Source organism: Mercenaria mercenaria, chromosome 8, assembly GCF_021730395.1.
Source record: "Mercenaria mercenaria strain notata chromosome 8, MADL_Memer_1, whole genome shotgun sequence".
NCBI lineage: Eukaryota > Metazoa > Mollusca > Bivalvia > Venerida > Veneridae > Mercenaria > Mercenaria mercenaria.
Window position 1 is genome coordinate 26594186 of NC_069368.1, and position 27283 is coordinate 26621468.

The 27283-nt window shown below is 35.2% G+C and overlaps 1 protein-coding gene across 5 annotated transcripts; it reads left to right on the forward strand.

Moving 5' to 3' along the window:
• Window positions 1–4233: 4233 nt before the first annotated feature.
• Window positions 4234–26882, forward strand: LOC123544632 (uncharacterized). 5 transcript variants are annotated; one of them, XM_053549614.1, is made up of 7 exons: window positions 4234–4339; window positions 7158–7737; window positions 8800–8958; window positions 20378–20578; window positions 22078–22147; window positions 23609–25517; window positions 26100–26882. In XM_053549614.1, coding segments are annotated over exons 1-7 (3222 nt in total). In that variant the 5' UTR covers window positions 4234–4337; the 3' UTR covers window positions 26401–26882. The 5 variants fall into 5 exon arrangements, with proteins under 5 accessions (XP_053405589.1, XP_053405590.1, XP_053405588.1 ...); XM_053549615.1 differs by having other exon boundaries at window positions 23609–25521; window positions 26100–26267; XM_053549613.1 differs by having other exon boundaries at window positions 23609–26882.
• The last annotated feature ends 401 nt before the right edge of the window (window positions 26883–27283 follow it).

A 27283-nucleotide genomic window follows, 5' to 3' on the forward strand; every position in this document is an offset into this window, starting at 1 on the left:
CAGCTGGAAATGTAACCCAGCTGTAAATCGGTAGGTAAAGTTTTTCATTTATTTCTATTAAAACGAAGCCAGTTCTTGCAAATCAACTTGACAGTTTTGTCAAGGAATGATCATGGCTTACATTTACAATTTCTGGGCCAAAAACGATCGTTATGTTTTGAGATATTCGCTAACAATTCCTTCAGTTTGAAAAATCGAGCAAAAATCCAAAGTTTTGCGCAAATTGTTTTGTTTATGAACAACATGTGAAAACTTTTATCTTCTGGTTTAACAGATGTGTCCTTTCGGAACACGTTTGTGAAGTTTCCGGGTTCTACGTTATTCCTGAAAAAGTATATTAGCCGTTAAATAGGCATGGTCGAGAAAAAAAGACTGTCGAAAACGGCCGCTAGTGCTGTCGTTGAACTCGGATGTTAACATTTATAGACTATCCATTAACTCCGATGATTTTCAATACTTCTGTATGTAAAAAGTATTACTGGCAGTCATTTGACGGAAACTAATTATTTTTTAAAATAGCACTTTCATTTCAAGAGGCTTTAGGACTATATTCTTGCTGAAATTTAACCTAGTTCACGCGTTCTTGCCATTTTTCCGCCATGCGAAAGCCAACCATATACTTTTTGCAGTTAAACCGAAGCATTATAGTACAAATTGCCATTTTGCCAGCTTTTGATGGTGGAAGAAAACCACTACAGATGCCTCCGGGCTACTACAGAAAGTAATTTCACCTCGGGTTTTGCAAGTGCAAATGATTGCTTCTAGTCGTCAGTCCTTTGAATTTCGTTTGAAGAATTCAGTATCTTTAATGAATCTCAAATGCCCGTTCTTGTTTTGAAGTGTTCTCAGTGCGGTGCTTGATAGGTGTATAATCTTATTTGCTCATACATAATTATTTAATTGCTCCTAATGTAAATCTGCCATTTTTTTTTCATAAATACCTTTACAACAAATACCAGTTTATTCATGGTCTAAAACTGCAAGTTGTTGATGTATAGGCAAACGATTGAAAACGATTGTTTCAAATCTAAATAAGCAAAACTTTGGAAAATGTCACATGACTGTTAATCAGTTATTTCTTAACATGACAGCCAAATGTAGCTTTAATTAACATATAACAAGGTAGATCGGAACTCTTCTTTGCTTGTTTACGATCTTACACAGTCAGCTATCAAATAAAACCGCATGAAAATAAAAGTTCTACTATACGACACAATATATTTGAAATTTTGTCTATGCATGTAGGAATTGCCAGCCTGATACAAAATACTTATTTATAGCTCTGTGTTAGAGTTTTATTTTTGTTATGCTGACATTGGAGGTGGTCATTAATGAATGGGTCTCATTAATACTTTTATCATCGGTAACACATGTTTGAAGTCTAAATATAAATACTTGAAAATCAGTCCATGCATGTAGAATCAGAGCCCGGACAAGACACTGCGGGCGGACGGACGGGCGGACGAAAGGAACAAAGCAACTTCTAGACTCTAAACCAAAAGGACAACGATAATGAAATCAACCAGAATTACTCGACATGGCAATAAGGACCATACATAAGTATATACAAACTGTTTACTGACTGCAAGTGTACACATTTTACACGAAAGATGAAAGAAATTGCAAAAGCACAGACAGACTAAACAGATACAAAACATACATAAAGATGTCTACAAGACAGCTTTTATACTTTTATACAGCTGTATTCTCGATAGACGACAGCTGACTTTAACGACTGCCCATTTCAAATACAGCGGCCGTTTTTGACAGTCTTTTTTTCTCGACCATGCCTATTTAACGGCTAATATATTTTTTTCAAGAATAACGTAGAACCCGGAAATTTCACACAAGTGTTTCGAAAGGACACATCTGTTAAACCAGATGATAAAAGTGTTCACAGGTTGTTCATAAACAAAACAATTTGCGCAAAACTTTGGATTTTTGCTCGATTTTTCAAACTGAAGAAATTGTTAGCGAATATCTCAAAACATAACGATCGTTTTTGGCCCAGAAATTGTAAATGTAATCCATGGTCATTCCTTGACAAAGCTGTCAAGTTGATTTGCAAGAACTGGCTTCGTTTTAATAGAAATAAATGAAAAACTTTACCTACCGATTTACAGCTGGGTTACATTTCCAGCGGGCGTCAGGATAGCCGGTTATCCAGTGTGAAATGGAAACCACAACTCGAACGAGTACACTTTTTCTTCCGGTAGGTTAATAGGATATCACTTTCATATTATACTATGACTGTAATCTGTACATTTTGCGACTGTTAGAGTGTCTATAATATCCCGTTGAAAAAACATATGCTGAAAACGTTTCAGTTCGTTTATTGTTTTTAAGCTGACCAGAGTACGAATAAATAAAGTGTTGCGGATGTCACCTCTGTGCCACCGTACTCACGGCAATTGTTTTTTCGTTCATCATTTTGAGTTTCGGAAACCACTTCCTAAGGTCGAGAGATAGAGTATACTGTGTAAGGCGCTAGGTGTCCTTTGTTGTTGGGTTTAACGTCACCGACGCCTTTCAAGCTTTTGTTGGTAGAGGAATACCCTATGTGCCCCTAGAGGTATTATTTCATCACCGGCGGGTACCTAGGTAAAACCGCCGATCTTCCGTAAGCCAGCTGAATTACTTCCTCACATGAAATGAGCCGCGCCATGAGAAAACCAACATAGTGCGTTTGCAACCAGCATGGATCCAGACCAGCCTGTGCATCAGGATCCATGCTGTTCGCTAACGCACTATGTTGGTTTTCTCATGGTGCGGCTCAAATAATTCAACACCCAAAGCAAAGTTTCGAACCCACAGCAGCGAGCGCTGAGCGACTCGAAGTCAGCGACCTTACCAATCCGGTGGATGCGCAGGCTGGTCTGGATCAATGCTGGTCGCAAACGCACTATGTTGGTTTTCTCATGGTGCGGCTCAAATAATTCAACACCCAAAGCGAAGTTTCGAATCCACAGCAGCGAGCGCTAAGCGACACGAAGTCAGCGACCTTACCTATCCGGTTTCACAGGAAACAAAATTATACCCGGAAGTAAACTGATCATGGTTTGGCGGATATATTATTCTGTGTATACATGTTAAAAATTCTCCATCATTTTACACTTAACCTTAAATTATTTCACAGCAGTTACTTCCTTGTTTAACTTTCACCTAGCGCCTTACACAATATACTCTATCTCTCGACCTTTATTAATGATATATTTTATGTTGAGGGACAGCCGATTGTTAAGGCCTAAAAAAATGTTTCCGGTATCCCGACCTACCCTAAATTGTTGGCCCGACCCTAAATGCTTTTATGGCCTTAGAGAATTTGTTTTTTCAACTTTTTAACAAAAAGTTGCAAAACTGCATTTGTATGCCTAACCTTTCTTTCAAATTGAAGTTTGGTCATATGATGAATATTAGAATATGATTTTTGCTTTCTAAAATATTTCAAGAATCCCAAATCAAGAAAAAAGATGACCGCGTAGGGAATCAAACCCCGGACCGCGGCGGCAATAAAGACATTTTCCCGTCGTCGTAACCAGTAGCGATATAGCTGAAGTAGTGAATAATGACTTCAAAATATAGATATTTATAATCGAGACAGTTTACCTGGAGTGAAAGCATGACAAACGCTTTTCGATTTTCATCGTAAAAAGTAGTAAAAGCAGCAAATTCTCACGTGTTTCCGTAACATAAAGATGGTCAGTAATTAAGTTTTAAAGCCTTCTTAAATATAGGTAGATAGATACTTTTATTTCCTTCATTCTTGAAGAGCATAGAGCATTTATTTCAGGATATCTAAAGAAAATATTTTTGTTGTTGTCGAACGATCTAGAGGCATGCCGATTTAAACATGGTCAGCTATGTTAAAAATCAACTTACTGATGCTCTTTTAAAGGCATTACCCGCTTAACTGTATAAATCCCATTTAATAAAAAGTATTCAACAAAATTTACTGACCAACCTACCCTAACCTTTTTGAGCATGTTACTGGAAACAAACAGTGCTTTTTGGCCTAATTTTCTATGAACTTGGGTCTAACCCTTTTGTTTTTCACTCTATCGTAAAGGTTTTTTTTCTGCATATACATATATATATACGCTAAAATATATGATTTTAATCTAAATATTTTATGTTCCATTTGCCCGATCCAAGTTTTATTCTTGTTATGTGAAAAACATACTAAACTACTTGTCGCCTTATTTGTCATGCGGAAACGGACGTACGCAGTGACTAGTCAAACACTGACGCATGCGCTGTAAAGAGTTATTGTGATTACTCTCGAAGGCTAAAGATGTCAGCCATGAGTCCCGGAGTATAGAAGAAAACAACACAGTTAAATGTAAATACAAATTTATCTCAGCTTATTTTCTATACATTGTTATTTTATTGTAGTATTGAACAGCTCCTAACTGATTATCTTGCGAAGATAAATAACATGGGGACGCGTCGGCACCGCATCCAAAATTTAATAGGTGGCACCATGATTGTAATGTTATATTATTCATCCCCAAACATCGACGATGAAAGTACAGTTAAGTGATAAAATCAATTTAACATACATGTAATATACAGAATACACAAAGTAAAATTTAGGCCACTGCGACATAATGTTTAGGTATGTTCAAATGTAATGGCAAGTCTCCCCTATTCAAATTTGATATTTTTAACATTTTCATTTCATTAATTCTGTGATACCGAAATCGTGTTTTAAGAAACTATAAAGGAATACAGGATAATGATACACATTTTGAAGAGAGTAAAGGAATATAGGATATTCCTATGATGTTTCATTATCCTACGTCCATAAGTTTTTGAGATAAGTGCGACAACATTTTATAATGGTTTATGCATATCTATGAGTAAGTCAAGGGTCATAACTCTGATCTGACTGAGTGATATCTCACAAAACCCACAACTTCACATGTTGAATAATATTCCTGTAATGTTTGATTATACTGGGTCAAATACTTTTCAAATACATGCGACACATACTTAGGCTCTTTTATGCATATTTTTTTTTGTCTAAGTCAAGGACCATAACTCCGGTCTGCTTTGTTAGATCAAAATTTAAAAACCCTTGTGCACAACTTCCCGTACTGAATATCAATCCTGTGAGGTTTGATGTCTCTATGTCAAATATTTTTTGAGACATAGATGACAAAAGCACGGACAGTCACACGGATAAGGGTAACAGTAAGTGCCTCCCTGTAACCCCTCCACCCCACCCCACCCCCTACCTCTCAATTAAATAATATAGGGTGCACAAAATTGATCATTTTGCAGCAACGTCAATAAATATCAATGAAATGTGCGAGAATTTCTGTGTTGATGTTTCATGTCACATATTTTCACGTTTCATTTCTTTTTGAAATATTCGTTTTGGGGCTGTATTGCGTATACGCTTTGCCACGAAACGCGCATATATAAAAAACGTTTTAACAGCAGGTTAGCGGGAGAATCTCTCTGTTAACATACTTTTTCTTCCCTGTAAAAACGCCCCCGAAAAGTGACAAGAACAGCAGTTTTATGCTAGAATTAAAAATAAAGCACAACCGGGGTAATAAGTTTACTTCGATTATACATGACTGCATTACAGCTAGTTGTATCAGTAAACTAGATGCTGCGATGGCACTAACATGATTCTTTAGTTTACTGTTAAGATCTCATTTTCGATTTATGTGTATGTCTCACACCCCATATATATGCTGAGAAAATCAAGTTTTATTTTTGAAGCAAATTTAGCTGTTTCACATTTGTACATTTTATGACTTACTGAGTCTTGTTTCTCATTATCTTGGCATGCCCTTTCTCAGCAAAAACACTTGAATATTGTGAACATTGTTTTTTTGCCTATGGATAAGCGTTTATGTGTTCAAATTTTATCACCTACGTCTTAGTCAGTCCTTGTAACGTTGAAAAGGATCGTTAAAAAAAAAAATCGACAAACTGATATCTTTTAAACGAAATATAAACCATATATAAAGTGTATCGGATGTTGCTCATTATAATTTGTGACTCTATACTTGACTTCAAGATAAATTGTTTGAATCGGTTTCCGTCCTGATCTGATGAGTAGGTGAAGTCCTTTTCAATTATCTTTATTTCATCGAAATATGTTGTGGATGATAAAGATGTAAAGCATCAAAGAAGCTGTTGTGTTTACAAAATCGTTCCAAAATATTCATTTGTCTTTGTATTTTTAGCCTCTAAATATACGTAAAACACAACCTTGTATTTCATCCCAAAATATCTACACATACATTAAATAAAACTATTGTATATCATCAGCATCATTGTCGATCGTCAACGACCTTTGTCAGTAGCATTCTTTGATGGAACTTTCTTACTTTGTTCACACGGTTCCGCTTGAGTGCAAACAGAAGCCAACAGAATTAAAATGTATTTAATAATATATGAAATTCTTATAACGATTTTTTATTTTCAATATTCACTTAGATTGGCCTGCTACACCCTTTTATGACCCCTCAAACGGATTAGCCTGACTCCACCCAGAGGCGGCCAGGGCATAATATAGAAACAACTTTAAACGACTTTTGGTCATGAACCTCTTGATCAATGCTCACACTGAAGTTGTTTCACAAACATGCTTGTATGTACCTAATTCAGGTTTGTCAAATGTTTCCGATTTACTGCCTCTCTCTTGCATGGATCTTATGTATCATGTTTGGAAGTACTGTCTTCCTCACAGACTTCTGGGGTCAGGACAACCCCCTCCTCTCCAACCTCTCCAGCGCCTGCAAACTTTGGCCAGCCTTTTTAGCATAAAACACGTACTGGGCGTAGGTGACGATCATAAACTTGGACAGATGTGGTTTGCGAAATGCATCACATATTGTAACCGTTTAAGGTGAATATGTGAATATAATAATTTAATCTTTCAACCTATTATTTATAAACTTATTTAGTGCTCTCACGATTTTTCACGATGTTTTCATACTGCTTGATGATGTCTGTGTCTACATGGAATCCTAAAAAAAAAAAAAAATAAAAAAAAATAATACGCGAATATCTTTTTCACGTCGTTTGTTGGCTACATAGTTTAGCTATTGCAAAGAACTTTTTGTGCCAAAGATTTATCTTCAGGGATTTCATGTTTGCTAATTCCATAATAAAAAGGACATTACCTGTTATTTTAGGTTGTCTTCCATCATCGGGATGTCACATCAACTTCATTTAGAGAAGGAAAAGTACAGACAGTGGGTGAAGGCCGGACTTGGCTTGGGATATTTAAAAGAAGGACTTGCGCCATTTTGTGACGACGTCGCCAGACAACAGCATAAAGACATCTTAGATAACATTAAACAGACAAAGAATCTACCGACTGTCACATGTGGTCAGTGCGCTCTGAGAACTCTCAAACCAGACCATGTGAAAATAGGAAAGAATCAATGTCCTTTAGGTCAAGCTAACTGTAACTGCTGCTATACGAGTGGTAAAATTGCTTGCCCAAACAACGTATGTGGCGCCATCTATGACAACATTATAACTAACCATGCGTCCACACCACCAGCTCCTTACTGGAAAAACACCCAAACTCAGCAGTGGATAAAAGATCCGTGGAGTATAGCTAAATGTTTCATCAACGCCCCTGGATATGACCAGAAGACATCAGCAGCCGACATTGACTGCACGGGATTACTGCATGTGATTATAAACAACAAGTATTTTCATAATCACGTTATGTGTAATTTGGCTGGATGTAATGTATTTTCAAAGGTAAAACAGTACAGTGGTTACCAAATTTTGCGAGAACATTATCCTAAATAAAATTTTCGTTAGCTTTGTTACAGAAAACTGTAAAATATTATGCATGCATTCTGAGATGGGATCCTTGTAAACATTTAGTTCTGTAACTGTATTAACTGTATCTGTCAACATTCAACTGAAAGTAAGACATGGGTCTTATGCAGAGCTTTACAAGTTCTGTAAGGAAAGTAACTCGTACTGTGTGCGATTGTCGTTAAAGCAATTTACTGTACGTCGTTACTTAATATACTTTAAACATATTCTCAAACAAGGTTATGTTGAACGAATAAAAATGATTATTTATAACTAAATTAATTTTTTTCTTCGTTGTCTGGAATTCTTTTCGTCAGTTCAAACGTTTAGTAATAACTAGTTTCTACAATATTTACGCTTTATACCTCAATTACATTTGGATATATACGTACATTAAGTAATATGATATAATATAATATCTATTCGAAGCAAGGTGTTTCATACTAAATATACTAAACTTAAGTTTTAAGGGTTATATTGAGAGAATCCACTGAGATGTTTCATTTAATTTCGAGTGAACATAGACAACTGTTTTTGTCAACAGCTGTAGCCTGTATATAGCAATTTTTAAACTTGTATAATTATTATGTTAAGAGAGCATTAAGATGGATAATTTTTAAGCTTATCATAGTTTTACGAGAAAAAATTACAAAATGTCTTAGCAAACAGTGCAGTCGAGATAGAGGCAATATCTCCTTGAGGAACATCATTTTCAAGCCAATAGCTCCTGGCATTATTGTTTTTAAACAGGCATTATAGACATCTATGCCCGTGCAGATACATGTTAGTAACTACTTAGATTCTTGCAAAATATCACGCATGTCTGTTACATCTGTACATACTTTCTGAGAGTAAACTCGGGTCGTTCAGGCTTATTAAAACAGATGTGATCTTTTCAGGCTTATTAAAACAGGTGTGATCTTTTCTGCTGTCTTTAGTCATGAGAAAAAGTTCACCGTATTTAATATTAAAATGCATTTTGTTTAATGAATGAAACAGGTGAGACAATACAGAAACGAGATATTTCACTCAAGTACCATGGAACTAGAAGAGGCAAAAGCAAATACTTACATAGATGATATGATTGCTGTACTGCAAGATGGTAAGGCACTGATCAACCGAAAAGATGCTCAAGACGCTGTACTGAAACTTGATGAGGTTGGTACAATAAATTGTGTAACTGTTCAAACTTGTGAAAGATTTATTTTTTTCTGAAGTAGCTTTATTTGTTACTATAAAGTTCTAAAAAGATGAAAATGATTATTACAAGTAAATTGCACTCGTATTTATAACAATCCTAAACTTTTATGATATTGGTCTGGTGGCATACAACTCGTCATTTTTGCTCAATAACTTACGTTCGAATTGAGGTATTGAAAGGAGAGGAGCCTTAGTCGATTTACAGTCAAATATTGAAAACTGCGGATGGGACAAGTGGATGTAAGTCTGAGTCACCGTTACTAAAATGTGAGCAATGATAACTAAATCTAATATCAAAAGTTCTAGAGTTTAAATTTCTGTCATCGATACATGCCGAATAAAAACCAAACCTATTTTATTTTTGCATAGAACTTCATTCAGCTTTACAAGTCGATACATTGTCTTTACATATAAATTCTGTCATCTTTAAATGCAGGAAATATATGTGTAATCTTTTATCATATCAAAAGTCATGATTTATACTGTACTTCGTGTTTTTTTTTTTGTTTTTTTTTTTTTTTTTTTTTTTTTTTGGATAAATAATTATAAAGTTCTATTTGATGTCAAAATAATACTGACAATTAGTTTTACTATACTTATAAATACACTGCCACTTATTAGTCCCCTACTGGTTGAAAACCAGTTTCGGGGACTATAGGAATGCACTTTTCCGTCCGTCATTCCGTCATTCCGAGCCAACATTTGCATACTTACGTGGCTATAGGAACAATAGGTAACTGTACTTTTTCTTTGATGTCATTCATTTTTAAGGCTTTTATGTGGCTATTTTTCTTTTACGTGGCTAAAAGAACAATAGAGAGAACAAAAGAGTAGCCACATAAATACCCATATGCAGGAACGTCCGTCCTTCCGTCTGTCCGTCCGCAATTTCGTGTCCGGTCCATAACTCTGTCATCATTGAAGGGATTTTAATATTACTTGGACCAAAATGTTTCCCATAATGAGACGACTTGTCGCAAAGTTCGGACCCCTAGCTAAATGGTCAAGGTCACAATTGGAAGTCAAAGAGATCAGCAGGGCGTTTTTCCTGTCCGGTCCATAACTATGCCATCCATGAAGAGATTTTAATGTTACTTGTCATAAATGTACCTCATAATAAGACAATGTGTCATCCACAGCTTTCAGAACCCTAGCTGAAAGGTCAGTGTCACACTTGGCAATCAAATGTTAATACAACATGAACAGGGTCTGTTTCGTGTCCGGTCCTTAGCTCCGACATTCATTAAGGGATTTTAATATCACATTGTTCCCCATGATAAGACAACGTGTCATGCACAAATCCCGGATCCCTGGCTCAAAAGGTCAAGGTCACAATTGGAGGTCAATGGTCAACTGTGCCTTTTACCTGTCCGGTCCAAAACTCTGCCATCCATGAAGTGATTTTAATATAATTTGGCACAAATGTTTCCAACGATGAGACGATATGTCGTGCGTAAAACCCAGACTCCTACCTCAATGGTCACAAAGGTCACAATTGGAGGTCAAATGTTAATAGGGTTTTTTTCCTGTCCGGTCAGAACACTGTCATCCATCAAGGGATTTTAATATTACTTGGCATGAATGTTTCCCATGATAAGACGACGTGTCATGCGCAACACTCAGAACCCTAGCTTAGATGTCAAGGTCACACTTTGAGATAAAAGGCCAATGGGACTTTTTTTACTGTCCGGGTCTATAACTTTGTCATGAAAAAACAAGATTTAAATACGAGTTTGAACAAATATTCCCCTGGATGAGACAATGTGATGTGCGCAACACCCGAGCCCTTAGTTGCAAGGTGAAAGTCAAAGGCCGAAAGGGCTTTTTTTCTGTCCAGTCTGTAACTCAACAATCCTTAAAGGGATTTCAATATTACTCGACTCAAACGTTCATCACTATAAGACGGAGTGTCATGCACAAAAACCTGGATCCTAGGTCTTAGGTCAAGGTCACACATAGAGGCAAAATGTTCGATACAAGAAAGGTTTGCCCCCTCCCTCCACCCCCAAGTTAAGCTCGCTCCTACGCCTATGTACTTATTTCATTTTAACTATCCAGTTAGTGTACTGCAACATAGCTCAGTACAGTTGGACATAAGCAAATCGTATTGTAAGTTCGAATCCCCATGAGGATTTTTTTTTTCAGCTTTTTTTTTTTGTTTGTCCTATTTGTTTTAATTTGTGTTCCCACATTTTCGTTTCTTCTTTTATGGTTTGTATATGCATATTTGCCTTTATGTAACATAATATTATGTTCATTTTTGTATTTGCATATTTGTCATTATATAACATGTGTGCGTGTGCGTGTGTGTGTGTGTGTGTGTGTGTGTGTGTTCGGGTTTAACGTCTTTTTCAACATTTTTTCAGTCATATAAACGACGGTGTCTACTTGTAGCAGTGAGCACAATACCCAACTTTATAGTGCTACCTCACTGGAATATCACGCCGTAGACACGTGGCATGATACTCCACCCAGTCACATTATACTGACACCGGGCTGACCAGTCCTAGCACTATCTCCTTAATGCTGAGCGCCAAGCAAGGAAGCTGCTTGTACAATTTTTACGTCTTTGGTATGACGCGGCCGGGGATCGAACCACCGACCTCCCGCACTCGAAGCGGACGATCTACCACTAGCCTACCGAGGCGGTCTTTATATAACATAGCACTGTGTTCATTAATCGCTTAAGTGCATGCATTTAAATAATATCATCTTTGATACGATGCTAAAACTTTCTCATCTACCATATTGGCTTTAGATAGTTGTGCGTCGTGTTGTCAAAGAGCATATAAAGGAATCTAAACATTATATGCAAAAATGAAATAAAAATTAAATGTCAATGCCGAGTTTCGAACCCACACGGCAAAAGATTTATATGCTTTAACTCTGAGCTACTTTGCAATTGGTACTAAAACTAGACATATTTGTACCCCACGACAACAAAGTTGTAAAGGGGGGTGGGGGGGGGGGGGGTGGAATATACTGGTTTCAGGTTGTCTGTCTGTCCGTCTGTCTGTCCGTAGACTCAATCTTGTGCGCACTATCTCTCCTTATCCCCTTGACAGAATTTAATGAAACTTCACACAAGTGATCAGTACCAACAGTAGTTGTGCATGGGGCATGTTAGGTTCTTTTAGAAAAAAAAAATTGCAGAGTTATGGGACTTTGTTTTTTTGTTACTATACTTAATATACATAGACACAATCTTGTGCACACCATCTCTCCTCATCCCCTCGACACAATTTAATGAAACTTCACACAAGTGATCAGTACCAACAGTAGTTGTGCATGGGGCATGTTAGGTTCTTTTAGAAAAAAAAAATTGCAGAGTTATGGGACTTTGTTTTTTTGTTACTATACTTAATATACATAGACGCAACTTGTGCGCACCATCTCTCCTCATCCCCTTGACACAATTTAATGAAACTTCACACAAGTGATCAGTAACAACAGTAGTTGTGCATGGGGCATGTTAGGTTCTTTCAGAAAAAAAAATTGCATAGTTATGGGACTTTGGTTTTTTGTTACTATACTATATACATAGACACTATCTTGTGCGCACCATCTCTCCTCATCCCCTTGACACAATTTAATGAATCTTCACACAAGTGATGAGTACCAACAGTAGTTGTGCATGGGGCATGTTAGGTTCTTTCAGCGACAAAAATTGCAGAGTTATGGGACTTTGTTTTTTGTTACTATACTATATACATAGACACAGTCTTATGCGCACCATCTCTCCTCATCCCCTTGACACAATTTAATGAAACTTCACACAAGTGATGAGTACCAACAGTAGTTGTGCATGGGGCATGTTAGGTTCTTTCAGCGACAAAATTTGCAGAGTTATGGGACTTTGTTTCTTGTTAACATACTATGTACATACAGTCTGCATATGCAATCTTGTGCGTGCCTAATCTACCAAACCCTTGCACACAATTTAATGAAACTTCACACAAGTGATCAGTACCAACCTTAGTTGTGCATGGTGCAAGTTGCATTCTTTTAGATAAATATTCTGCATAGTTATGGGACTTTGTTGTTTGTTACTATACTGTATACATACAGTCTATATACATACAGTCCACATAATTATGCAATCTTGTGTGCGTCAAATTGCAATGTACTGTGTCAGTGCATGCGGGGGGTACATTCATCACCTTTAGGGATAGCTCTAGTTAGATTTTGACAATGCTGAATGTCCTATGTTTCATTTTAATCAATTTATAGTCATGTTTGTAAACATCAAGCTATCGTTGGGGCATAGTATTTTTATTTCCGTAAGTATTGACCTAGCAGTCATTAATCTTCGCCAATATTTTCGGATGTTTTCGTTAATTTACGCTATATTTGTATCCTAAAAAATTCTATATTACTGAATTAGCCTGTACAGTTAATTGAAGACATGGTGGCGTAGTGGTAAGATGTCTGATTTCAACGCACGTTACCAGGGGTTCGATATGACCTTAGTTTTTTAATGTAATGTTATCGATACTGCTTTTATTCTTACATTATTTTATGCATGATCATATTTCATAAATTTTAAATGTTTTCTCTTGAAGTATTTATTTTCTGGAAAGGCTGGTGACAAGTAATTTGTCTTTTTTCTAAGATTTTTTTAAACAATTTTTATTCTAGTCCACTTTTTCTACAACGGTTAAATATTGAGGGACACGTCAAGGAAAGTACTTTTGGTGTTTATATAACGGAATTAACGACACTTTCTAGTTGAAGATATATTTATTTTTATAACAAAACCAGTCAACGGAATTGACGGATAGTGTGGATGAACTACAGTACACATCTATAGATTACTATATAGGGTTATATGTATTTACTGAAAGTCCGTTAAGGATTATAATAAAATGTTGTTGAGAGTAAACTACTTTAAGTAATATTTATGTGTCTTAGATTTCTTACGGTTTTAGCGGATATTTGGGTCCAATGTCTTAGTTTTTATCTTTGTTTGTTTTCCGTGTAGTAATGAACAGTTCGGGCTTGAATTTATAGTTTCCCGCGTAGAAATCTTTGAAAGAAGGTGTGTTACCGCTAGCCAATGATTCTGCAGTTCCTCTTCCGTTCGCCAATCGCTGGATGCCGTCAGATCAGTTACTCAGCAATTCATCCGCCGTACCAGACAAAGATCCGTAAAATGCAAATATAGTTCCGTAAAACGTCTCTGCGGATCCTTTATCTCCGCAAAATGTCTTATTCTGGTTTAGTTAGGATAGAAAAAAGGCTTTAGACACCGCGAAGCAAACATCACAGTTCTTCTTTTTATTTTCCGACCATTTCGGGTGATTGAAACGGTTTTGTATAATAGAAATAAGCATTTATCATATTTGATCAGAAGTTGCCTGTTCAATGTAAATCAGTTAGTAATATCTTGATTTTAGACGAAATGAAGTTACTTGTAATGCAAAACATGGATGTTATTGACGGAGACGTATTGTTACGACACAGCAGTATCATATTTTAGTAATAACAGTTCTGATATAGGCATAAGAATTATGAATGTCATCCGTTTTCACGACCAGGAAGGAAAATAATGGTTAGAGTTTTCCTTTATGTATTGCTACTAACGTCTGTTTTTACGCGTTATGATAGTTACTATAGTTAGCATAAATTCAAGCCCATTGAATGTTTATGCCCACGAATTAAATAAGAATATTTTGTGATTGTCACAGACACATAAAGAAACAGGGTGGGGTATCTCATAAAGCAGTATGATAACTTTAAATAAATTAACTGTAAAAATCGCGATAAGATTTGATCAGAAAAGTAATAAGTTTGCATATGAAATTTGGAAAAAAAGAATATGGTCAGACATAGAACTCGAAAACACAACCCTGAGATTGGCAACTAAACGCTTTGTCCGCACAGCAACACGCACATACGACATTTTATCAATTAATGATTGTATGTGGACGCAATAGGTATATCGCTGTTTAGGTTCGGACACAGAAAATTAATTTACGGAAATATATATTAGGTATATTCATGTAATGAGTGCCAGGTCAATACTTATAAATGGTTCGCGATCATTTTATTTTAACGGTATTTTGTAACGTAACACAACACGACACAACACGAGTATGTACATGTTTGATGTTTATTTGCACAATGAATATTTCGTACATACTTTCATAATTTATTTCGTAACTTCTTAAGTCTTAACAAATGTCATAGCTAAAGCCTAACTGAATCTTAGTATCTATGAGACCCATTTCGTAGGTCTCACCTGGTCTCTCTAGACCCTTCTGACCAACCGAAATATGTAACCATCAATATATAAGCAGTTCTCTAACATCAGTCCGACAACTTGACGTATAAAACGTGTGGATTTGATATAATAAACAACAACATAAATGCATCAACAATATATCAACTTGACAGGTGTGTAGCTGGTGTACTGTCTAACCCAACTGATTATTTTACACTCGTTACCCACCGAAAGAAAAAACTGAATTGTAAATTTAAATTTTTTCAGACTTAATCTCTAAGAATTGTCTCTTGTTTTACAATATAGTAACATAAAGAATAATGTTCAATTGGATCAAGAAACATGAGAATACAATCTGAAGAAATGATATTAAAGAACAGTGTTAAAGAAAAAATCTTCAGTCATTTATGCAATTAATGAAATAAGAACAAAGGAGAATAGAATTTTAAACTAAACAATTTTCACAATTCATAGAAAGTCTTTTTTTAAATTTTATATCGGCCTTTGTAGTGGCACTTCCCCTTTCTTCCTCCAAGACTTTTTCTTTAACCCGTGTTACATCCATATTTCACAAAACCAATATCTGTAAAATAAAGCAAAACACAGGTGAGCATCTTTTAAAATATATGGAAAAGGATAACAATTTCGTTTCATAACATTGCTAATTAATTGCTTGTAATTATTGTCGCGTGTATAGAAATTTATCATGATATTTAAATTCCACATATTTATACAAAGATTTTAATTCAGCATATTAATATTACTTTTGAATATTTTGATATTTGACTACAGATCTTAAATAAATAGTAAAATAGATATGTATTGACCAAAATATATTAATAATGTACTGATAAGTAGAAAGAAAGAAAAGATAATTAGTTGTTTTTCAAGTGTTCTGCAATTTTCCAGCGGGACCATTTTCTTCGCCAAACTCCACAGGCTCACAGCTTGTAGGTTCATTTCGCCATTGTTGCTTGGTGTCACCATCCTTCTACACATTTGTTCTTTGATTTCGGCATCCTTCTACAGCGTAACGCATCACCAACAATCTCTGTAGCTAAGAATCTCCCGTCATAGGCCATAACGTTGTACCGCGCTCTCCAAGTTTATGATGTTCATTTGCTAACTTCTGAAATGTTCTAGAGTTCTCCAAGTTATAATATTACTGTTTCATTAAGTAATGTCCAATATTTCAGATGACCACCGAAAATACACTTCATGTTATTATATTGTTCCCATTTGTCATAAATGACAGATAAAATCAAAACTGCATGTTTACAAATTGTCATAATATACAAATGCAAATGTCATCATTTTGCTTTGACAGGTACTTTCCAATATGTAACCGTTACGTGTAATGAGTCTCCCTTTGGCTATTATATAATGACAGTCCACAATATGTCAGTCACGAAATACACTTTTTCCCAGGTGAATTTGACAGTTTGTCGGTATTTTATTCCAGACAGTTCGTATTTTATTTCAGACAGTTCATACTTTCTTTTCACAAGTGGTATCTGTACTTCGAATAAACCGTTATGTTACCGAGAACCTTACTTCTTTGTACTTTTTTTTGCAAGCTATGTCCTACGTTTTACATTATTCGAAAAATAAAAATATCATCCAAAATATGTTCCTAACAAAAAGCAAAACATGTTCTCAACATAAAAATATACTTTTTAAAAATGTATAAGAAAGCTATAAAAATTCTACAAAATAAAGCATTTAGTCATTTCCAAATACAAACAGACATACATACAAAACCAACACCAATATATAAACAGAATAACTGATAATGATTTCTTCCATGATTATATTTACACAATGTAACCTTTCTAGATGATTCAACAGAAATATTATGTCGTCCGCGAGAAAAATAAATTTTCCGACAAAATTCTCTGCATAAAAATCATGAAGGATAACATGGAAAAGTAACAGCACGTTCGACTGATTCTGCAACTCTTTGACAAAAATACTACATCAGGTCTCATAAAACAAAAAGCTGTTGAACTTAAAATATCCGGTACACACACGTACCTCATAATGCAATATATGCATCGATTTCATGCTATGATAGTAAGACTCCGATTTAAGATTTCGGAAGACAGTATCTGTGTCTGTATAATAGTATACATCTTACAAACAACTGGGATCACAACTTCCAGTCTCACGAACACAATATCACGTAACTAAGTATCTCACAATGTATATAAATTCAATCTTACTGGAATCCACATGTTCCAGCGAAAATATCAAGTCATTTTTGCATAATAAACATATTCTTGTGCCATATCAGGCTTCGAAATATTTCCAGCACAACAGACCAACCTTATAATTTACTGAGACCTGAAGTAACCATATGGTTAGAAAGATAACCATGTACACATTTATTCAGCAATGACACTTTAACCCAACAATGCATTCTCATGCATAAAACATTTTAAACACGAATTTCACATATCTAACTAGTTTTCAACCGTTCCTTGTATTTTCAAATATATTCGTGATGAAATATTACCCATAACCTCAACAGAAACTATTTACAACTCATTTTGCGCATATCTATGAATACAACACAAGTTTCATAGGACAATCCATCTTCCTTCATTTAAACAATTTGTCAATGCAGGAATGCTCAAAACTGTGTAAATGTGGCCATAAGGGAAACAAATATCATATGGAACAAGTAAAATAAACATAATATGACAAGTAAAATTTTCGAAAAACAAATATTTTCACATTTCTTAATTCAGTCTCTTGAGTATTTTCCTCAATGCATTGTTTCTTATTGTTTTACGTTGTTTTTTTTTTTAACTATATTTTACTCTTTTTTTAGAATTTTGTTTATAATGAGTTAGGTTTTGTCCTTTATAATTTTGTATTTTCTTTTCATGTCTAACAATTAATCAAAAATAAATTTACCTTGAAATTTTGTTCAAAAATAGAAACAAAAATTTAATAAAAGAAAAGACTAGCTTGCAAAATTGCACTAGAAGATAGGTAAAATGGCAACTCACAGTTTCTCTTCTTTTGGCTTGGCAGCGTGTCGTCGTTGGCAGTAGTACTTCGCTTGGTAATGTCGCAACAACCCATCTTGAAATTCGACATCCTGTCTGCGGCTCCAAAAATTGAATGAGGTTGTGTAGCGTATCACAAACACAACACGACACGAGTCTGAACGTTTTTGATGTTTATTTACACAGTAGAATATTTCGTACATAACCTTCATAATTCATTTTGTAACTTCTTAAGTCTTAACAAATGTCATAGCTAAAGCCTAACTGAATCTTAGTATCTATGAGACCCATTTCGTAGGTCTCACCTGGTCTCTCTAGACCCTTCTGACCAACCGAAATATCTAACCATCAATATATAAGCAGTTCTCTAACATCAGTCTGACAACTTGACGTATAAAACATGTGGATTTGATATAATAAACAACTACATAAATGCATCAACAATATATCAACTTGACAGGTGTGTAGCTGGTGTACTGTCTAACCCAACTGATTATTTTACAATTTTGTAAAATCCAAAAACTGGTAAAGCAGGTGTATTATCCGTTAATTTGGAGTTAATTTGTATATTGTGGTATTTTCAATTCTAAATACAATGTATTAATATATGTAACAGATTTATAGTCAAGTGGTTCGTGTGTCGGGCCTCTATTCTTTTTTATGTTTGTATGGTGTAGGTTCGAGCCCTGCTTTTTTAAATGGTTTTACTTATTTCATTTTTGAAGATCTTTTTTATATATCGTCTTTTGTATTTATTTTATCTTCATTCTTGCAAGAGTTTTCTTTTATTCATTTTGAAATGTTAATAGATTTAATGTCTATTCTAATATGAGATCCTCTGAAAAATGTCAATAGGTACTCAGTGTAAGTGCACGAGAAAATCAAGATACAAATAGTTTTACCTGTGTTCTTCTCCAGGTAAAAACATGATTGAAAATTAAAAAAACAGTAGCACTAAGCTTACAAATCGTATGTGCTAACCACTAGATCATGCCACTACTTACATCGGTTTTGCGATATAAGATATTTGTCATGAATGTGTCCACCTGATTCCCTATTTCATTGTTATGGGTTGATCCGGTATTATGAAAAATAAAGGCCACAGTTATCGCGTTTTGTTAGAGACCTGCTCTAGTCCTACCTTTTAACCTTTAATTGCCACTGAAAAAGAATGAAAATCTTGACTATGAACAGAGACGCCTGTCAAAATAGAGTCTATCTTATGTAAACGTTTATATAAAATACCTGTGGTTTTGCATGCTAAAGTGTGGAGCGTGGCCGGTAACTGTTACCTATTGTAATCATGGGTTGCATACACACAATAGAATTTGAAAGCCGCGGAGCAGGTCTTTAATACTGATAATAGTAATTTCCTGAACATTGTGCGTTTTAGATTTGACCTGGTTGGGCGGAGTTAATCTCTGGCTTATGCAAATATTGGAAATCACAAAAAAAAACGAGCAAAATAAGTAGAGCTACAGTGGACACAATGTAAGGTAGACGGCCAGTGAATAAGAATCAGGTTGTCGAATATACTACATATCCTGCATAATAATGCAGTAGACCGTCGCGAGACCACGCCCCTCCATGTCGATTAAAATGGACTATACCGATGATTAAAGACCCACCACGACCTATAGACCTACTTTTTTCACTCACAAAAGCTTCATGAAAATCATTCTTTAAATACAGGTAATATATAGTTATGCTACAAGTTTTCAGGTGGACGATTTAAGCCATTCCTGAATAAATGTGTTTTGACAACTTCATCTGCAAACTCATTCAATCAATCTCTTTTAAGCATAGTTTCAAAAACATAGATGAATAACTATGTTACACTGTAGAAACAAAATGTTATTGAAGTTTCACTATATACACTGATTTCTGTACATATTGATACAGTTATTCAATAAAATTTTAAGACATTACACACATTGTCTTAGCCTAATATATGCCATTGTAATTTGTAACTAGATACTTGTTAATTCTCATTTTCTTCATGCAAAGCATGTATAATTACATGTACCATCATGGAAACACAAAAGAATATAGTTACTTTGTGGTGTCTCTTTAAAGACATATTGTCTGAATACATGCATCCTAAAATGGAAAATAAGAGTCTAAATTTAACTATTTATAGTTGAAGAAGGCCAATTTTATAATTACAACAAGAAGTGAAGCTGGTGTGGTCCATGATGCCGTGCAGTCCATCAGTGATACGATAAAAGAGTTCGGAAACAAAGTACAGCAAAAACTAGAAAACGTACCTACTACATACGATGTTGGATGTTTAGAAACGAGAGTCACAATGTTGGAAACGGACATGGCAGCGGTAAAAGAGGTACATTTTATTGATTGTATGTCTCAACTGTATCCGCATAATTTGTTTTGAACGTCTGACAATCCTAAGGCCATTGGACATATTAACTGCTTCACGAGAACGAGGTCCCTATGTCTAAGGGCAAGGTCACACTTAGAGGTCAAAGGTCAAATTCAAGAATGACTTTGTCTGGAGTAAATCTTCTTCATGTGTGGAGGGATTTTGATGTTACTTTGCACAGTTGTTTACCATTATGAGATGGTGTCATGCGCAAGAACTAGGTCCCTAGGTCTAATATTAAGGACACACTTACAGATCAAAGAATACAAGACTGAAAACTTTGTCCGGAGCATATCTTCTTCATACATGGAGGGATTTTGATGAAACTTGGCACAATTGTTCACCGTCATTAGACAGAGTGCCGTGCGCAAGAACCAGGTCCCTAGGTTTAAGGTCAAGGTCACACTTAGAGGTCAAAATTCAAATTCGAAAATGAATTTGTTCGCAGCATATCTTCTTCGTGCATGGAGGGATTTTGATAAAACTTGGCACAATTGTTCACCATCACCGAGTGTCATGCGCAAAACCCAGGTCCCTAGGTTTAAGATCAAGGTCACACTTAGAGGTCCAAGGATACAAGAATGAAAACCTTGTCCGGAGCAGTTCCTCTTTATCCATGGAGGGATTTTGAAATAATTTGGCTCAAATGTTCACCACCACAAGATGGAGTGTCACGCGCAAAATCCAGGTCCCTAGGTCTATGGTGAAGGTCACAGAGGCCAAAGGTCAGAAACAAGAATGACTTTATACGGAGCATTTCTTCTTCATGCATAGAGGGATTTTGATGTAACTTGGCACAATTGTACACCATCATGAGACGGAGTGTCATGCGCAGGTTCCTTCTTTAGAATTACTTCCCTTTGTTGTTACTATACATAGCTTATATTGAAACTTTTTCATTACTAGGGAAAAGCCGAGACCACTTTTCTGTAGTACAACATGCAATTTTGAGGTGTATTTTGACCTATTTCTACCTGGTTAGGATTTTTCAGTGGACTTAAAATTTTTTTGTGGGGGGATTTTTTTTAAGATTAACTTCCCTCAGTTGTTACTATAAATAACTTATATTGTAACTTTTTTATAATTGACCGTAGGGAAAAACCAAGACCACTTTTCTGTGGTACAACACAGATGTTACTTTCAAATTTTAGGTGTATTTTAAGGTATCTCTGTCCAGAAAGGAGTTTTTTATGGACTTATAAAAACAAAAGAATTACAATAATTACTAAGCAACCACAAAATTCGATTTGCAAATACAGGTGCTATTTGCTAATTTGCTGTGACGGGCGTATATTGTGACATTCTGGCACTCTTGTTATGCATGCAGACGCAATATGCTAAATAAACATAACAAAAAGTAAAAGTATGTAAACATATGTAATACTCCGACGGTTTTCTGTTTTATGTATATATGTTCAAATTTAACATTTAATAAGAAGCCACGTGACGTATATTTCCAGAAGGTGACAAAGCTCGAGACAGCACACTCTTTCCAATGGGACCAGTATAATTACATCAAGTCCAAATTAGGTAATCCAATTTTACATCTTAATTTTAATTCTACTTAGCAAATATTATTGCAACGTTTGACCTATCATAGGTTACTTTATATTTTGTAAAATTAATTGGATACCTTACTGAAAATTGTTAATGTTCCATTTTGGAAATTCATCCGGTCAGAATACGAACAGCCATCAGTGGAACTGCACAGGTATCCGCCCATGTCTGAAATTATGTCCGGTGGGGAACATGAGATGAGTTCTTTGCCGGACAGTCGTCATATTATCTTAATCTTGTGGGCAAATTAACAACAACAAAACAAAAAAGACAAAAAACACGATATTATAATCTAACGTATTTGATTCATATTTTTTTCTAGTACAGTCAAACCTGAGTTAAAGACCACCTCTGAACAGAGACCACCTGGCTCTAAAGACCACATGTTCCCATTTTAACATTTACAGTGTGTTTTAACCTGTGAATAAAGACCACCTCCCAACAAAGACCACATTTTGGCTCTCCCAAGGGTGGTCTTTATACACAAATTAAATGGATTGCCGGTCAATAGTCCTAATTATTTACGTGGTACTAGAAATGAATTTCAAAGATTTTTAATAAATATATATTTACATTCCATTTTTACTGAGCTCAGCAAACCTGTGATGGACTATAGATCAGTCAATAACACGAACTATTGACCGGCTGTTTATATAAGGAGTCACGTAAAAGCTGCGTTATATATATACTATGTGTTGTTCACTTTGTAAATTTGGTATAAACACAGTCAACATTCCTACTATTACGGATAAGGAAGTGTCTAGGGGTACGGATCCGTACCTTTAGAATCTGATTCTAGAGGTATTTATCCGTACCTGTAGACATGCCTGTTAGGGGATTTCTAGGGGTAGGGACCACTTTTTTTCTAGAGATTTAGGGTTATTTATATTTTAAATTTTGTTGAAAATGAAGTAACAAATAAGACATAACCATAGTTCACTTAAAACTTGGATCTAAATAGTTTACAGATAACAGCGTTCACCCGATTGTTTACTTTCTCTTTCAAAACCTAAATAACCGAGGAACTCCAAATGAATACGCTGTTCCGTGCCGGTTAGTTTGTCAGTGTAAAAAAAAACTGTTGATAACAGATTAATGAGTGAATCGAACCCTTAAAAACGTCCCCTTATCTCGTAACGGCTATCAAATATGTGGGAAACAAGGAGATATCATTTTTTTTAGTTTCTTCTAGTTTTCTGGGGAAATAACTATTGAAAAACCAAAATCATCAGGGGAGGTAATCTAAAGGAAATTTTGAGAACTTCTGTCACTATATAACTTGTCAATATGCACCTAATTTCTCTCGTTTGATATTTTTAAAGCTTACATTATCAAGTTGCATGTACGCTTTTGGTGAAATTGAGGCATATCACACCATGTTATCCTTAACACACATTTTATATTTGGTGCTATAGTTTATATATTTTCGTTTAGCATTTCAGGAAACGCTGATGAGCCTTTACCAGCAGTCTCTTTTACAAGTATCGGCAATACCATTGAAGCCAGAGCGTAAACACTGTAACTTCAGTGACGTATATGTTAGACCACGAATGAGGGATGAAACAAAAGATGAAAACAGACCTCCAGAGGAAACTGAAATTAAGACTATGTCTGATATTTTCACAAAAGATGGAAATCGTCTGAAATCCATTTATGTTCTTGGAGATGCTGGATCCGGCAAAACTAGTTTCTGCAAAAGTTTAGTCAACTGTTGGTGTATGGCACACAGTGGAGAACCATCCATTGACGATAACTTCGACGGAATCAAGGAAATGAAGAAATTTGAGTTCTTGTTCTATTTCGCTCTACGTCGCTGTAAAAATGTTGTCAGTATCAAAGAAATGCTCGAAAACCAATATGAAAACGAAATTCTGAGCGATATTTTAAATAAGGAATCAAGAAATATTATTATCGTGCTTGATGGTTTAGATGAATGGTCTTCTAAAACTGTGACATCCAATCAGTTCCAGACGGAAGGCCTTCCAGAACGTGATACATCTAAGGACTATACCGTCATAACAACGTCACGACCATGGAAAATTGAAACACTGGAAATAACTGACCAGGAGATAGAACAAAGATTAAAACTTAAAGGGTTTGACAGATCGTCTGTTAAAAAAATGATTGGTAAAACAGTTCCAGTACTGAATAAATCGTTTAAAAAAAAGAAAAGCCCTTATGTCTGCGAAGATAAGCTAAACAATAAAGCGATAGCCAGTATGAAAAAAGTACCAATTATGCTGCTACAGTTGATTTGTCTTTGGTTTGATGATAAACTTCAAGGATCATCAAGATGTGCTGTTTACTCCGCGATGCTTGAACTGTTCTTTTCCTGGAACGACAAGAAGAAAAAAGAAAAAGTAGAAGAACGTTTATTTAAAAACATGAGGGACATGTCAAAGGATTCGCCAAAAATTGAACTCCCTCAATATCTTCTGAGTAACAGGTTATGTAAATTGTACAAATTTCTCATTCACGAATTGTCGCGCTTGGCGTATGAGACACTTTTCACAAACGAAAAGGAGGCGTCCTTGACATTTGAAAATTCTGTTTTTGAAGAGCTGGAAATATCGGATGAAGTAAAAACAAGTTGTTTAAAACTAGGAATCTTATCCAAAGATGGATGTCCAAGTTTGTCTGCGAGCACAAGCGACAGTTCGTTACTTTCCTTTGTTCACAAGTCAGTGCAAGAATATTTGGCCGCGGTGTATATTGCTATTCAGTTCAAAGTTCATATCGGATTATCGTGCAAGTTTGAAATCCCAATTTTTTCTGGTCATTGTGAATCACTTATTAAGAAGGTTTTCAGTAATTGCACGACTTTGGATGAAACATTAGAACAAGCAAATATATTCATTGTGCTATGTGGTCTAGAGCCACGAATCGCAACGTCCATTTCAAAGTATGTATATGATATTGTTACAAGTGACAAGCGTGTTCTAGAGTACAGACGAAAAATAGATGATAAATATAGACATACACGTCTTATATCAAAAATCCAGGAATGTATTTTAAACTGTACAGAAGAGGTCCAAGCATGTAACACAAATATTTTGTCTAACTTTTATATAGGAGACATCATCGTTAAGAGTACGTCAGTGTGCGATCATTTCTGTACTTGTATTGATAAGCAGTACATTTCTCCTGACAGCGTCCGTTCGTTTAGAGTTGAAAGAGTCAGTGAAGAAGTGTTTCTAAAGGCAGTATATAGCTATTTACCGAAATGTCAGCGACTTGAAAAAATTCACATTGATGCTTGCTTAGGCAGCTTTGTGACTGATGATGAAGATATCAGGTGTATCTGTGGAGGAATTGAACATAATACTTCAACAGTGATATCACTGTATGTAAGTTTTAATCAAAATAATTATTTGAAACCTATATATAAAACAATAATCCGTTGTCTACCTGATATGAGTCAACTTGTCGCATTACATATACATAATTTTATTCTGTCACATAAAGACTTTACCTCACTATGCACTTTCCTATCATGTTACAGTCGTCTTGAACAGATATCGATTTGCGATACACGTTGTAAGCCTAGTAAAAAAACAAAGACAAATATCACAAAGCCCAGTAAGACCAGTTTGTCCGAGGATTGCAGGAAGCAGCATGACGTTGATTTATCCAAGCATCAACAATTACAGTACCTAGAGTATGATACGTCTGTCATTGTGACTCGCGTTAACACTTCTAACCTTGATACATTTTCATACAAATCATGGAGCAGTAAAAATATTGTGAAAGTAATTGACGATATTAGTACAGTTCACAAATTAACAAAACTTTATTTGGAGTATAAAATATTTGGTTCAGACACAGAGTCTTCGTATCATACTGTAACTGACAAATTTATCACTTTGTTACCATTATTGCACCAGCTCCGTACACTTTATTTATCGGGTTTTACATTTACTGACAGTATAATGAGATGTCCCTCTGAGATGAAGAATATGGAGATCATTGGTCTCGTTGGAGTCATAATGAGCTTGACAACATGGCGGCAGTTTGTTGATAGTCTTCCTCTAATACCGCTACCTGTAAAGGTGTTAGCACCATTCATGTGTATCACACGAGATGGAGAGGAATGTAAACCTGGTATACGCTGGCGGACTAAAAGAGGAGAGAAAGCAGCTGCATTGCAGTATGTCAGAGAACAGGAGGAGTTGTTCAATGTGAAATATGAATCTGACAGGTCATTTGGTTTATCAACAAGGAAGTAATATCCATTAGTATTAATCATTACTGTTATTATACTGATGATTTTCTTATCTTGTACTGATGGTTGAAATAAGGAAAGTGTGTCAAAGTTGTAGGCATACAGTGAACAAGTTTCTAGTGTAATGCTTTTGTTTAGAAGAGTATAATTGCCATGAGAAATGATTTTTTTTATGTTTCGCCTGCCATATCACGGAACTGCTTGTTTTAGTTATTTAATGAAAATACAATAATAGTGAAAAATACAATTATTATAGTGAAGCATGCATATCTGTGTATTCAAAGTGAAAATTGCAAATCTCTTTTATACTGGTACGGAACACTAAGCGTTGTTAAATGTGGTAAAAGAAGAGTTTCAAGACATAAGTGATATTAAAGGCATAAGTCATCGGGGTTTTTAAGATAATTACTTTTTTATAATATAGAGATGGCTGCAATAAGGAAAGTATATCAAAATTGTAAGGAGTTCATGAACAGACATATTATAGTCAAACCTGTATATAATGGCCATACTTTGAAGTGATAAAAAGTAGTCTTTATTTGTAAGTTGAGTTTATTTACAGGTGAAAATAAAACGTACATGATGAATTCGGAAGTTAAATATGTTATCCTTTCAAACCTGATGATCAATGTTGACAGACAAAAATACACATTATAAGTTTTATTCTGAAATTAAATGAGTTGTCTTTAAAATCAAGTGGCGTCTGCTCACATTTTAAAAAATACACTGTACATGTTGAATTCGGAAATAAAACAAGTGATATTTAAAAGCAAGTTGTTTTTATTCACAGGCGAAAATACACTGTAAACATTAAAGAAGGAAATTAAGTGGTCATTAAAACACGGTCTCTCTTCACAGGTGATAATACAACATAGATATTGTTTGTT